This window comes from Phyllostomus hastatus, unplaced genomic scaffold (genome assembly GCF_019186645.2).
Source record: "Phyllostomus hastatus isolate PE091 unplaced genomic scaffold, TTU_PhHast_1.1 phas_scaffold_114, whole genome shotgun sequence".
NCBI classification, from domain to species: Eukaryota; Metazoa; Chordata; class Mammalia; order Chiroptera; family Phyllostomidae; genus Phyllostomus; species Phyllostomus hastatus.
In genome coordinates this window covers 7,580,596-7,593,632 of record NW_025334006.1, presented here as the reverse complement: position 1 = coordinate 7,593,632, position 13,037 = coordinate 7,580,596, and the positions used below count along the sequence as shown (strand labels likewise).

The window sequence follows — 13,037 nt, the reverse complement described above, 5'->3', positions numbered from 1 at the left end:
GCAGTTAGAGCTACCTTCAGTTTATGGATAAGGACACGGTCGCAGAGAAGTGACCTGCTGTGGGTCACGGTGGCTGACAGTGATGTAAAGGAGCCTGAGGACACAGCAGGAACTTGACCGTGTGTGGGACCCCAGTCTGAACTATCACAGTGATGTCACTGTCACACGCAGCCAGCCTCACTATTTAGGAGATGGAGACATATCTTCCAGTTCATGAATCACACTTTCCTTGTGAGTCTGAACTACTCAGACACGCAAACAAACAAACGCTGCTTTGTTGATCTCAGTGCGTTCAGTGTGTGCTCAGTCTTGATCACTAACTCCAGCCCTTTCCTCGTAGGTGTTGTCGGTTCCCACGTGGACCCAAGGTTGAAGGTGCTCTCTCATTGTTGGCTGTACGGGGGGACATCTTCCAGTCTCATTGCTGAGTGTGGCTTCTTCCAGGGCCGCTGCCTCGTCTGTCAGCAGGAGTGTCTCCTGGCAGACAGGGGAGTGCCACGGGCAAGACTAGGGTTCTGCCCCTGTGGACACTCACCACGTCACCTCCTGACCTTGCTCTCTGTGGCTCCCAGAGGTCCCATCCCAGTGAACACTCTCTACTCACACCCTCGGGGGCTCTGCTTTGAAGGCTGGAGAAGCCTAAGGGTAGGTATTCGGGGGGCAGCAGAGAGATAGGGAAGGGAGGGGTAATGGAAGTTTTATCAGCCGTCGGTGCCTCCAGGGTCTTACACCGCTCCACACTCCTTTCCTACCTTCCTTCCTCTTCCTTTTTTCACGTGGCTGTCTCTCCCTCCTCGATCTGCTTCCCTCCTGATCCTCTTCTGTTCTGGTTGTTACTTTGAATAAGAGGACATTGGAATTTCATGGAGACATCCAGCTCAGCCTTCTCCCTCCATTGACCTGAGGCTCAGAGGGGAAAGTTATCTGCCCCAGGGCAGCTGGTTGAATGAACAGCAGAGGACACAGCTTCCCTGGGCCTGCATTTGCCTCCCTCTTCCTGCCCCCTGCCCCCACCTGGAGGCCAGCAAAGGCCATAGATACAAGCCTGCAGCAGGCAGAAGCATTATCTTCCCCCCTGCTCCCCACCCCCACACCCACCACCCATTTCATTCTCTTTTCCTCCCTCTCCTATTTCTAGCCTGGAGACAGAAATGGGTTCAAGATCTCCACGCTCTACCCAAATGGGGGAGGAAGATGGATAAAACCTGTAGCTTGCCAAGAAGCCTTAAAGCAGGGGTGGCACCCCTGCATCTCTCCAGAGCCAACTTGAAGGGTGAATGTGCACCTTGAGGGCTGTGTGTTCAGAGGCTGATCGGGCTCTGCACAGAAGGATGTCTGCTGACCACAGCCCTGGCCGGTAACATGTTCTCTCCCATCTTGAAGCATCAGCGCTTCTGGAGACATCTGCTCCGTAACTGAGGACGGAGCCTTAGGTAAGAGGATGCCTCCCTGTTGGGGCTTGAGTTTAGACGTTCCTGACGTCTTGAGTTTAGACGTCACGTAGCTGAAGAGAGAAGGTGCCGTATCTCTACAGCTCGGCGGCCACCACCGCCTGCTTAGAGACAGCCTTCTCCCCGCCCCCTTCCAGCCAGTCTCAGAAAGAAATACCCCAAATTCCAAACTGCATTTTTATTATTTTTTAATAAACTTTATTCTATATTACAAATAAGTTTTTTTTTGTTCTGAACTGCAAAATAGGAATGCCTTATATTTACATACACAGGTATACAATTAATTATAACAAAGGTACAGGAGCTTGCCTTTACCAAGTTACAACTGGGCTCCAATTGAAATAGCATAGGTTTCCTTTTTAAAAACTTTTTTTTAAATCTTTGTTTAAATCTTGCTAGGATATTCTTCTTTAAAAATCAAAACCAGAAGACCCTCATCCTCTAATAGATTTCACCCACCTATCTTTGGGGCTTGTTGTAACACTGTTGTCTAAAGGTATGCTTTGCTTTGTTCTAATGGTCAGTGTTCAAGGTGGGAGCTTTATGGAAACAGAAGTGGGAGGGGGGCTGGAGCAGGGGTGGCCTGCCTGCCTCCTTCGGTGGCCTCTCTAAGACCCCAAGGCTCCTCCTGCCTGTTCCTTAAACCACCCGTTCAGCCTTTCCTCTTCCTCCTCTTCCCTTTAGTATCGGAGACTCAACTCTGGGTCATCTGACCAAGCAGAATTCCCCCCGCCCCCCGCCACACACACATCCTGGCGCACTGAGCTGCTGTCTGCTGTGGTACCCTGGAGTTGCTGGTCACTATGGTTACTCGGCGAGACCCCGCTGGAAGGGATAAGCTGGTCCCTACGAGCTAAAGTGGGGAGGAGGGCAGCTGTGTTCGATCCTTCCTTTCCCTCTCCGAGCCTGGGTTCTTGTTCCGGGTCAGGACAGCCCACACGTGACCAAGCCAGAAGCTCGGGTCTCAAGGCCACCAGGCCCAGGTGGTCTCAAGGAGCGATGAAGGGGAGGGTTGTCCACTCTAAAACACAAAGTCATTGGTTTCCAAATGGAAACAAGATTCTTTGAGGTAAACTAGCTTTTTTTTTTTTTTTAAAGAATAGACGGTGGGACGAGCCAACAAGCTGATGAGAAACACGAGGAACGGGAGGGGAGAGAGGAGAACACACAAGGACACGTTCCCCTGCTTGGTCATGCGCCTGCACTGCGCTCACTAGTCCTGCTTTAGTCCTGTTTGGCAACGTGGTCTCCATGTCTTAGTGCCCTTGGCATTGCTCTGCAATAAATCCTCTGCTTTGAATTCTACAAAATGTGCTTGAGTCGGGAGATCAAAGACACTAACAAAAGACGTTCTAATTCCAGGCAAAGAGACCCACGGAAGATGAGCTGCATAGACCTGTCTATTTGCCAAGAGCATGTGCCTTTGCGTTGGGGAGACGAGACCCTCCATGACCACCCCCTAATGGCATCTCCCTGCAGTGTAGGGGAGGCTGATGGGACATTGGGAGGATTCAGCAATGTCACGGGCAGCCCGGAGCCAACGCAGGACAGATTGAAAGGGGGTGGAGTGGCGGCAATGTGGGGGCCCTCTGGGCCCAGGACACCTGGCCCGGGCCCACCTCACTCTCTCTGCCAGTACAAACAGAAAGCTCTCTTTTTATCCACTAGGGACTCTTTTGTTTTGTTTTGTTTTGTTTAAGTTTGCTTTGGGGTAGTCATTAGTCTATTCAAGGAATTTAATTGGGCCTCTAATAAGTATGTATTATTTCTACAACCAAAAAAACCCATATATTTTATAAACTTGGATAATCCTCCTAATAAAAAATAATTTTTAAGGAGCAGACTTTTAGGGAAAAAATTCTCTCTTGAATGTATGAAACATTTACTGCAGAGATTCCTTTCTGAAAAAGGAACAGTCACTTAATTTCCAGGGAAAGGTTTTGCCAACCTCTGAGCACCAGGAGGAGAAGAGGTTTGCGGTGGGCCTCTCTTAGGAGCTGCCTCCTCAGTATCCCCCGTGGCTGTACCTCGGCCTCCCGCCTGTGAAACAAGGCCCTCAAGTTTGCTGTACCTCGGGGGTGACGCAGCAGGAGGCAGAAGGCAGGAAGAGGAGGGGCAGCAGCATGGGCTCCAGCCGTCCGAGGGGCCTGGGAGGCGTGAGAATAGTAGCAGCCCTGGGGGATGCTTTGGCTGGCATGTCCACAGCCAGGAAGTGTCCTGACCATTTCTGGAATGACATGGGGAGGCCATATCCCCCGGCCCTGAAGCTCTCCTCATGCCATTGGAAGTCACAGGTGGAACTCTGTTTTTTCCTTCCCAACTAGTGATTTGGACTTTATATTCATACCTGGGCTCCCTCCCCGATTTTGAACTCTTAAAATATATAGATAAAAAGTAAAAACTACAACCACCCCCAAATAAACAGACCACACAGTTTAAAGGAAAAGGGAGGAGCTGGGCATCAGGGGCCCTTAGTCGCCTGTCCTGGGGGCTGACAGGGGGAGCGAGGGGCTGGGTGGAGGTCCTTGCCGTGAACTAGGAACTAGAGGAGAGGCCAGGAAGGGGCCAGGGTCTGCCTGATGTGTGTGTGGAGGAGAGGGGAGCGGAGTTCTTCTCGGGTGCCACGTGGGGGCCCTGGTACCTGGCGGTCATTCATTCCCAGAAGTGCATTTCAGAGACCACAGTGCGGCTGCTCATTGGTACAGCCCATTCCTGGAAGGGCCGCGGGGGGCGGGGGGCATGGCAGTGGGCGCTGCCTGCAGAGCGCCTCCCTGCGTCTTCCTTCCCTCCCTGGCTCAGTGAGGCAGGAGTGTTTGTCCTTGATTAATAATAATTCACTTTAATCCTCATTAGCTTACGTATTTGACTTTGCATCCTGGGAGGCCAAAGAAAGTGTCCCCTGAGTCCTGAGAAAGGAGAAAAGGAGACAGATGGGAAACAGGCTTTCTTTTAGGTCAAAGCAAGTGTTGTTTAGGCTTCCGGCTACATCAGCAGGACTTGCCTCTGCCCTAGCGTGGAGGTCATTTGGGAGACGGGGGCCCACAGGGTCCTTGCTGGACATGGGTGCCAGACCAGGCAGGGAGGCAGCGTTGGGAGAGTGGGTGGGCCTAAGACAGTCAGTGGGCTGGGCTGTGAGGGCTGAGCGGCCCACAGACGGGCTCCATGAGTCTGGCGCTTTAGTGGGCAGGGGCTACACGTGCAGGAGGAGGTGGGACAAAGGGACGGCACACTCCGAAGTCAGACATGCAAGGGGGACAGGAGCACAAGGACCCTGGCATGGGAAGGTGATAGGACAGGACGTGGACATGACCCCCAGGCTGGGAGGGGAGAGCTGGGGCTGAGGGGACGGGGTCAGAGCCCCTGCTCCTGCCTGGGTGCAGTCCCGGACAGCGCCTCCAACGTCGGGATGGATTCAGAATGCCTCTCTCTCAAACATGTTGGGCCTCGCTCACTGGCCCGCAGGCTCTGGGGCTGCCTGCAGCTGTGCGTGTCACTCTGGGGGTGTGAACGTACCTTGGCCTGTGGGACACTCAGGTGGTCCCTCAATTTAAAACCACATTGAAAGAGGGAGGCAAGAAGAAGTATTTTCCTGAGGAAGTAAGTGACACGACAGCCAGCCTCACTTAATGGCACTATTTGTTGTTGCCAACACACGCCGGGGTTCTCCTTACTACAGGGAAGGACAGAGTGGCGAAGCCCGTACCTGGGTGAACTTGTTAACCACCGCCCCCACACACAGAAATGACCAGCCTGCAGCCACCTTCCTCAGCTTCTTTCCCCTGTTCCTTCATGTCCAGGACCTCACAAAGCTCCCCCCACCTCCACCCCACCAGCCTTCAGCCCATCTCCCTCCAACTTAAAACCCCCACCTAAGCTACGTCAGTTCTTTTGACTGCATCATCTCCAGGTACCATGTTGACCTTGCTGGTCTCCACAGGAGGAGGGTGCAGGAGTGGGGTGCAGGAGGAGGTGAGAGGAGGGTGGCCTTTTCTCCCCTGCTCCCTGCCCAGGACTTGGGGAGTCTTATAAGATCCCACCTTAAACAGAACTGCAACCCTGCTAGTGAACTGTAACAGAGAGGAAAGCCTCGAGGGGCCCTCCCACCCCCTGGATTGCATCTGGTGCTACCGCCTGGACTGCGTCTGGTGCATGCTGGCCCCCAAGCCGTCTGAGCAGCCCTCCGGTCTGCCAAGAGATCAGAGGTTCCAAGGGGAGTCTGGGGAAGATTTGGGGGAAGGACAGCTTTTTGACAAAGCTGCCCTGTCTTTACTTTGAAACCTACCACATGCGCATCAAACCAAAGAAACAGAAAACAAACAAACAGCAAAAGGAAAGAACTTTTATGGGCCAGATGGGCTGTGGCTCTGCGTGACTCTGCCCTACTTCTCCGTCCCCTCCGTCCCCAAGCAGGCCGCAGAGATTGCGGGCAAACAGAGCCCGAGCAACAACCCATCCCACCAATTAAAGTCAGATCTGCCCAAACTCCTCCCCAGGAGAAAGGAGGAGAGCGAGGAAATTAGTCTCGTCTTCTCGCCCCTTCTTCCTGACCTTCATGTTTCTCTGAGGCGTTCCCCGTTTCTCTTTCAACAAAAAAAAGTTCAGTACCGACAAAGGAACAATAGCAATAATAATAATCCAGTAAAAAATAAAAGCTTCAGCAGAACCAATGAAACAGTCTTTTTTTTTCTGCTTGTTCATTTTTTCTCTATCTGTGCAAAACTTAAAAGTCAAAACATACACAGTCATACGTGCACTCACACACGCACACACAGCTTCATTCAGCAAATCTGTGTTAAATATGTTTGTGTCTCTCTCCTCCCCAACCCTTCACATGTGCAAAAACATTTTCGCGGCTGGGCTGCTTCCTCAGCCCGCCTTCCACATGCTTCCTGCCTGGCCTGCCAGGGCCCCTGGCTTCCTGGGAGAAAATCAAATGCTCAGGGGTAGAAATCCCATGCTTCTTCGCCTGGCACTTCCCTCGCCAAAACCTTTGGTTATTTTTTTCCCCCTTGACATGCATCTTTTCCCATTCTCCTCCGCGTCGTCCTGTTGGTTAAGGTTTCTTGAGTTTTGTCCACCATATGTCCTCCCTGATGCCATGTGATGCCCTGCTTGGGGTCACCACTGTTTGACCCCCAGTCAAGTCCAGGCCTCCCTCGGCCTGTGACCACCCTGATTTCCTACAGGCAGGTGACGTCTCATTCTACCCGCCAGCACTCGGTGTAGAAAGCAAGAGTTGAAAGTCCTGGAGCTGCAGGATGAGCTGATGAGCAAGGGGAGAGGAGGGAGAGAAACATCTGAGAATCCCCCTCCATGGGATAGGAAATCTTTTTGAGCTCCCGGGGCAGACACACACACGTGCACGAGTGCGTGCACATGAGCTCACACACATGCACACACAAGCATATCCAGAGGGGTGAGCATTCTTAAAGGAGAAGATGCTCCACAGACTCTGTTGGAAACGATGGGGCTCCTTTCCCTTCACATGTGGGGCTCCTCTGAGTGGATGGCAGGGAATGATGCCTAATGCTAGGGGTGTATGGGCAAGACTCATGCCCAACGCCACCTTAGACGATGCTCTTCCTTGCCTCCCAAGGTGTACAACTCCTCACCAGGGCTGCCAGAGAGACCTTTGCTTGTGGTGGGAGACTGGACCAGATGGTCTCCAAGGCCCCCTCACCGTTCCAGTTTTCCATGACCGTCCTCAGAGCATCTCACTGCAGCCCCTGCTCACCCAGGCCCCATGTCTGAGCACACATCTACCTGGCTGGCTAGAATGTTATATCCATAGATGGAAGGACAGATGGAAGGGAAGGTGCTAGGGCAGAGGTCAGCTGTATGTTCCTCTTCCCCTTTCTGGCCATGTCCTTCGACTTGGCTTTTCGGGCCTCCCAGATGTGACAAGCCAGGGCTGAGTCTGGTTGGCATTTCGGTTTGTCTCTAGAAGGCTGTGCTTGAGTGCATTTCTTTCCATGATGACTGCTAAGAGATGAGGGAGGAAAGTGACTGAAGAGACAGCTGAGATGTTGATGAAATCCTTCCCCAGGAGGTCTGGACAGGCCAGTGGCAAAGCCATCCGCGTCACGGCACCAGGCTCTGCAGGGGGAACAGAGGCGAGGCTGTCTGCACCAGCCTGCTGGAGAGTGCTCAGGAAGGGTGGTGGAGGTGGAGCCGCAGGGACAGCTGCAGGTAGAACCTCCTGGATGCCTGGGTGCACCGTGCATTTTGTGTCAACCTTCAGGGGGCGATGACCAAAGGGGATGGCGGTGCCCTCTCTAGACACCTAGAGGATCCAGAAGCACCTAGAAGATCTCTAGAGGATCTGACAGTGGTACAGCCATAACTACGGTCATCATTCATTTGCACTTGGGAGCGTGAATGGAAAACAACAAATTCTGTTCACAGAGTAGATGAGCTCTCTTCTTCTCCCCCTGCCTGTCACACATCTGCCGCCATGAGCCAGATTAGAAGGTTAGGACTTGTCCCCGTGGTGGAACGTAACTGCTGTTCTTTCTCCTGTCTGGCTTTCCAAGGGTGGGGGAGAAGGCTTGGCAGGCAGGTCCCTGTGGGCACTTGGATGAGCTCCAAGAAGACTGGAAGGGGACAAAGGGGCCCCTGGCTGCCAACCCGAGTGAGAGACAGCTCACAGAGCACCTCCCAACTCCTCACCCCCTGCCCCCAATTCCGGTCATACGCAAGAGGTGCGACCTTTCTTCTCACAGTTGCAAAGGGACTGACCCCTTGGAGATGGAAATGTGGGATGGGAGAGCCAGGTGATGTCTTCCCACCAAAGGTAATACTGAGCTCACTGCCTCTTCTCTAGGCCAAGGTTCGGACCAATGTGGGGCTCTCAAGAAGTGGAGGGTGAAGTAGCAGCATAGAAACATCCTCTATCCGTGTCTCCTCATCCATTCGTGGGCCCTGTTGCTGACACATGGGGTCAGCTGGATCAGAGAGCCCCCTCGGAATCTTCTGGTCAGGTCCCTCGCTGCGGGACTGGCCATCCTGGACTAGCTGAGGGCTGGTGGCTTGGTTCAGTTGTGTTGGCTGAGCAACTGAAAAAGAAGAGCCCTAGGAAGGAGGGAGAGGCAGAAAGAGGCAGAGAGAGAGAGGGAGAGAGAGAGAGACAGCGCTGCTTGGGGATGCTGCTGACGCCAGTCGGAACTTGCACTTGGTAAAGATGATAATCTAGACTGAGGCACGGCTTGGTGTGTCCCTCCCTCCAGGGGGGCCCTGGAAGGACGGTTCTCAGCTGTCTAAGCTCATGAGGGTTATGACTTGTTCTAGTTTGTAGGCCAGTTTCTGCTTCCCACACTGGTCATCGTGGTCCAGAGGTCCAAGGATCTGTTGAAGGGGCAACGACAGGGAGGTTACCAGTTTGTACGTACATGCCCGTATGCTTAGGGTGTGCACAGGAGGGGGACATCATCTGGAGGTGTGGGAAAACTTGTGCACGTGGAGATTTGCACACGAAGTTGCTGGGTAGACAGAGATGGAAAGTGTGGGGCACGGGTACAGTGTGTGGGTACCCGTTTGTCCACGAGCACAGGATGTCAGCACACGCATCAGCCTGTCTGAGTAAACGTGTACATTTCACTGCCCCCTAAGACAACCGATAGTGGGCAGAAGATTTTCCAGTCACCTGCAGGTTAAACCTCAGATGGTTCAATACCCCTGCGTCTCAGGGGAATGTGACTGTGGAGATTAAGAAACTCTACCCCCTCCTCCAATAAAGGACAACCTTAACTCATTTGGCTTCACTTTGTCTGTGGAAAAACAAATACTGCTGGAAGCTTAACGTATCTTAAGCTGTATTGGTCATCAACACCTCACGGAGAATGTCTGCCAGAGCCTTTTCCGAGGTCAGAGGGTTGGTGGAAGACAATGACAGAGAGCGTTTGTGCCAAAGGGAGAAAAATGTGTTCAGAATGGACTCAGATTCAGGAGATGCGGGATTGAGTAAGGGGTCCACCAGTCCCCCGCTGGTGATCTGGGACGGGACATGTAACCTCCCTGAACCCCATCTTTGCTGCCTACTTTCTCACCTGTACAACGTGGGAACTGCCAGCCCTGCTCTGGGCTGCTCCAGGGGAGAGGACAGTGTCAGGTAACCTACGTGAGCACCCTTCCCACGATGCCTGCTCCAGGAGAGGTGCACAACCAACAGGGGTGAGTTTACTGGGGTCGGGCCCAAGGGGAGGGGGGCAGCTGGGGGAAGGAGAGAAGGAAAAGGCTGAGGGCTTGAGGGGAGGCTCCCAGAGCTCTGGATTTCCTGGCCCAGTTAATGTATTTTTAACTGGGGAGAACAGAATAGACTTGGCAACTTCTTAGCTGGCCAAGAATCACCAGTTACTGGCACCAACATTTCACAAACATAGGCTATTTTAACACCAACGGTGGATGAGGGCTGTCATAGACGAAGGGACTGCTCTTTCCAAGATGAGTCAGTTGTACTCACACACTGGCACACTCTGCATTGTCCTTACTTCTGTCCTGTGGCCACAGACTGGTATGGACTTTGTTCTGGGCCAGCACTAGCCCGCAGGCTGGTATTGGGTCCCTCCCCTAAGGTGCCCATCACCGGCTTCCCCTCCACTTGAGGCTCACAGCACTATGTGTGACACTAGACCCTGCACCCTGCTGGGGCTCCTTCCCCAACCTCTCTGGGTGGCGAGGCTGCCAGCAGGAGGTAGAGTGCCAGGGCATAGAGAGGGCAGTTATGCTGCTGCTCCGACGCAGGGCGCCTGGACCTGCACCTACTTGGTCTGTGCCTGCATGACCAAGAAACTCCCATAAGCACCTCTGTGCTGACCAGAAAGAAGGCAGTGAGCTCAGGTGAGGTTTCCAACAGGGAACACAGCAAGTGCTCTGTGTCTACTCTGTTCTCTCCCGTCCTGTCCCATCCCATCCCATGTGGCTTGCCCATGGGGGAGGGGAGTTGCTTATTTTAAAAAATTAGATCAAAGAGAGAAATGGAAAAAAAATGAGAGGAAATAGCAAGGAAGAAACAGGGGGAGAAAAGAGAAAAAGGAACAGCTACTGGATCTATGTATCTGAGAGGCGCAGAGATGAATGCAGAGTGTCTGGAATGGAACGTTTCCACTCCGAGCCTTTGCAGCCCAGCCCCAGTCCCCAGAGGCAGTTTCCCCAGCAGTGGTAGGAGGGGTCTGAGGGCGGTGCGCTTGGCCCCAGCAGCAGGGCAGGGCAGGGCTCACCTCCTCACTGTACTTGCCCACGTAGGAGAAGATCTCCGAGAGCGCGCTCATGGTGTTGAACTCATTCATGTGCATCCGGGACTGCTCGGCCAGGTATGCGTTCATGTCCTGGTCGCTGATGGCCGGCATCTTCCCGATGTCTGAATAATACCTGCCAGGGTGGGGGTGGGGAAGAAAGCGGCTGCAGCTGTGCACATGGAGGAGAGGAGAGGGGGACACCACGGGCACTGTGTCTGAGGCCAGCGGATGCCTGCGTGTGACCCTTGGGGACCACAGTGGCCGCACTCCCGTCTGGACTGCTGGGCCTGCCCTCTGTCGCTCTGGGTGCAGGAGGCACAGAGGGGAGCGGTGTGGGGAGTGCGCCAGACACTGTCAGAGGGTGACCAGGGGTGGGGCCGGGAGCAAAGGGGAGGCATTTCCTGCAGCAGTTTTGCTCCCAGCTAGGACCAGTCGGTCTCCCGTGACCCTCTAACACCCCTTCCCTCGGACGTAAGAGGTCCCCTCCACAGGCTTGAAAGGCTCTTCCAAGCAGTGGCTCTGTCGTGATGTCTTCCCCTCCCTGGGGTTAACCAGGAGGAGCCGGGGGCTGCTTGGGGAGAGAGGCAGGCAGAAGGCAATCAGTCACTGTCACTTGCAGCTGTGCAGTGCTGTCAACTGGTTAATTAGATGCCAGCATTTACATTTTTAATTTCTGCAATTTGACATTTTATGCAGCAAACCCCGACTCTCCTGCCAGAGGGGAGCCATGCAGTTTCCTAATGAGGAACCGAGGGGCCCAGGGGCCTTGAAGACAGCCACACCTACCCTCTTCCGGCGTTTCTGGGTGGGAGCCACAGAACAGGGACCAAGCACCCACAAAGGCAGGGGGCGTTGGGACAGTGGGGAAACGCACCCAGGCGGCCCTGCAGGACCTTCAACGCTGGGGAAAGCAAGCCCAAAACCTCAGCTAGAGGAGGGTGCAGGGACCGTCTGCAGGTGGGGACTAGAATGAGGCATCTGGGGCATGAAGTTTTACACTCTCACCTGTGTGAGTGCAGGTGACAATGACAGGCCCTGGGAGCTCCCCAAACGCAAAGCTTGATCAGGTAGGTGTAGGGGCATTTTCAGAGGCTCCGCTACAGTCTCACCCCGGACTCCAGCCCCATGTCCCTCCTGCCCTGACCATGAGTCCATCAGTGCTGGTCCCCCCACCTCTACAGCTCCCCACTGGTGCCCAGGAGCTGGGTGACAGGCCAGCACTGGTGGCACTCGGGTGCTACTCCAGCCATCATGCTCAAGGGGCTGCAATGGAATGACAGTTCAGGTGGCCGCCAGAGCGTTCAGGGGGCCGGTGGGGGCAGGGTGGCCGCCCTGCTTGGAGCCGCCGCCCTGCTGTGACTGCAGTCCTGTCGCTTTGGTTGGAAAATGAGGAAGGCAGCGGGAGGGAGATGAAATCCTCGCCCTCCGGCAAGGAGGGGCCGGCTGGAGAGACACTCGGGTCCCTCAGGAGCCCGCCGCACAGACATGCTCGCCAACTGCGTTGTCAAGCTGATTGTGTTTTGGCGGGAGGTCTCGGCCCCTGACAAGCTGTCGAGATAGGCACAAGGACAAGAGCCTGATGAAATGGCTTCTCTCAGAGGAGCCCGGGGACTCGGGAGGGGCGGTCCTGCACAGTCTCAGCGGGACTTCCAACCTGCACAACCTTCTTTCAGTGTGGGGTCCTCTGTCCCCTGGTCTCGCCTCATCTTCACAAGTCCTGGGGCCTCTGTTCCTTGCCCCCTTTCCTTCTGGTTCCTTGGCTCCATCCCAGAAGAACCTGCTCCCCCGGGCCACCCACCCCCAAACGTCCCCAGTGCTTCAGGAAACGGAATGAGACACCAGGTATAAACTTCCAGCCAGAGACCCGATTCATGGCCACTATTTCTGGAATACAATAAACGCCAATGTTCCGTTTCATAGTGGAGACCTGGGGGTTTCTGCAGTCACTCTGAACCTGGTCACTCCCGAGATTTGTGTCATCGTCCCCTCACGATTCCATGCCCACTGAGCAGAATATGTTGGTCAGGTAAAGGGTTACGTTCTCAGGTCGTGTTGGTCAAGAACATGAGTGAAGGGCTCCCACTTCTGTCCCACGGCCGGCAGCCAGACGTGGCTTTGGGAACACAGCCGGGCACAGAGATGCCCCCCCCACTGGCAGTTACACTCTGTCACCCTGGGCAGTCAGAGCCACTGACCAGGATGAAAACCCAGGTCCCCCCTGATAGGACGTGACTGTCACCAGAAGCAAGATTCCTGCCCTGTCCGCTACCTGCCCGTGAACCTTTCACAGGTAAATGGATAGTTCTGTCAGGCTTTTGGCCAACACTAGGACTCCCTCCCTCTTCTGCCTTTC

At 54.3% G+C, this 13,037-nt stretch overlaps 1 protein-coding gene across 2 annotated transcripts in view; it reads right to left on the bottom strand.

Annotated features, from left to right (window-relative positions):
• Nucleotides 1-1,652: 1,652 nt before the first annotated feature.
• The window catches only part of PLXNA4 (plexin A4), a 414,442-nt gene continuing 403,057 nt past the window's right edge, over nt 1,653-13,037 (bottom strand). For both annotated transcript variants that reach the window (XM_045855525.1, XM_045855526.1), the window contains exons 31-32: nt 10,667-10,817; nt 1,653-8,795 (exon numbers count right to left, since the gene is read on the bottom strand). In XM_045855525.1, coding sequence (XP_045711481.1) covers nt 8,700-8,795; nt 10,667-10,817 — 247 coding nt within the window. In that variant the 3' untranslated portion in view covers nt 1,653-8,699. The remainder of the gene's footprint in view (nt 8,796-10,666; nt 10,818-13,037) is intronic.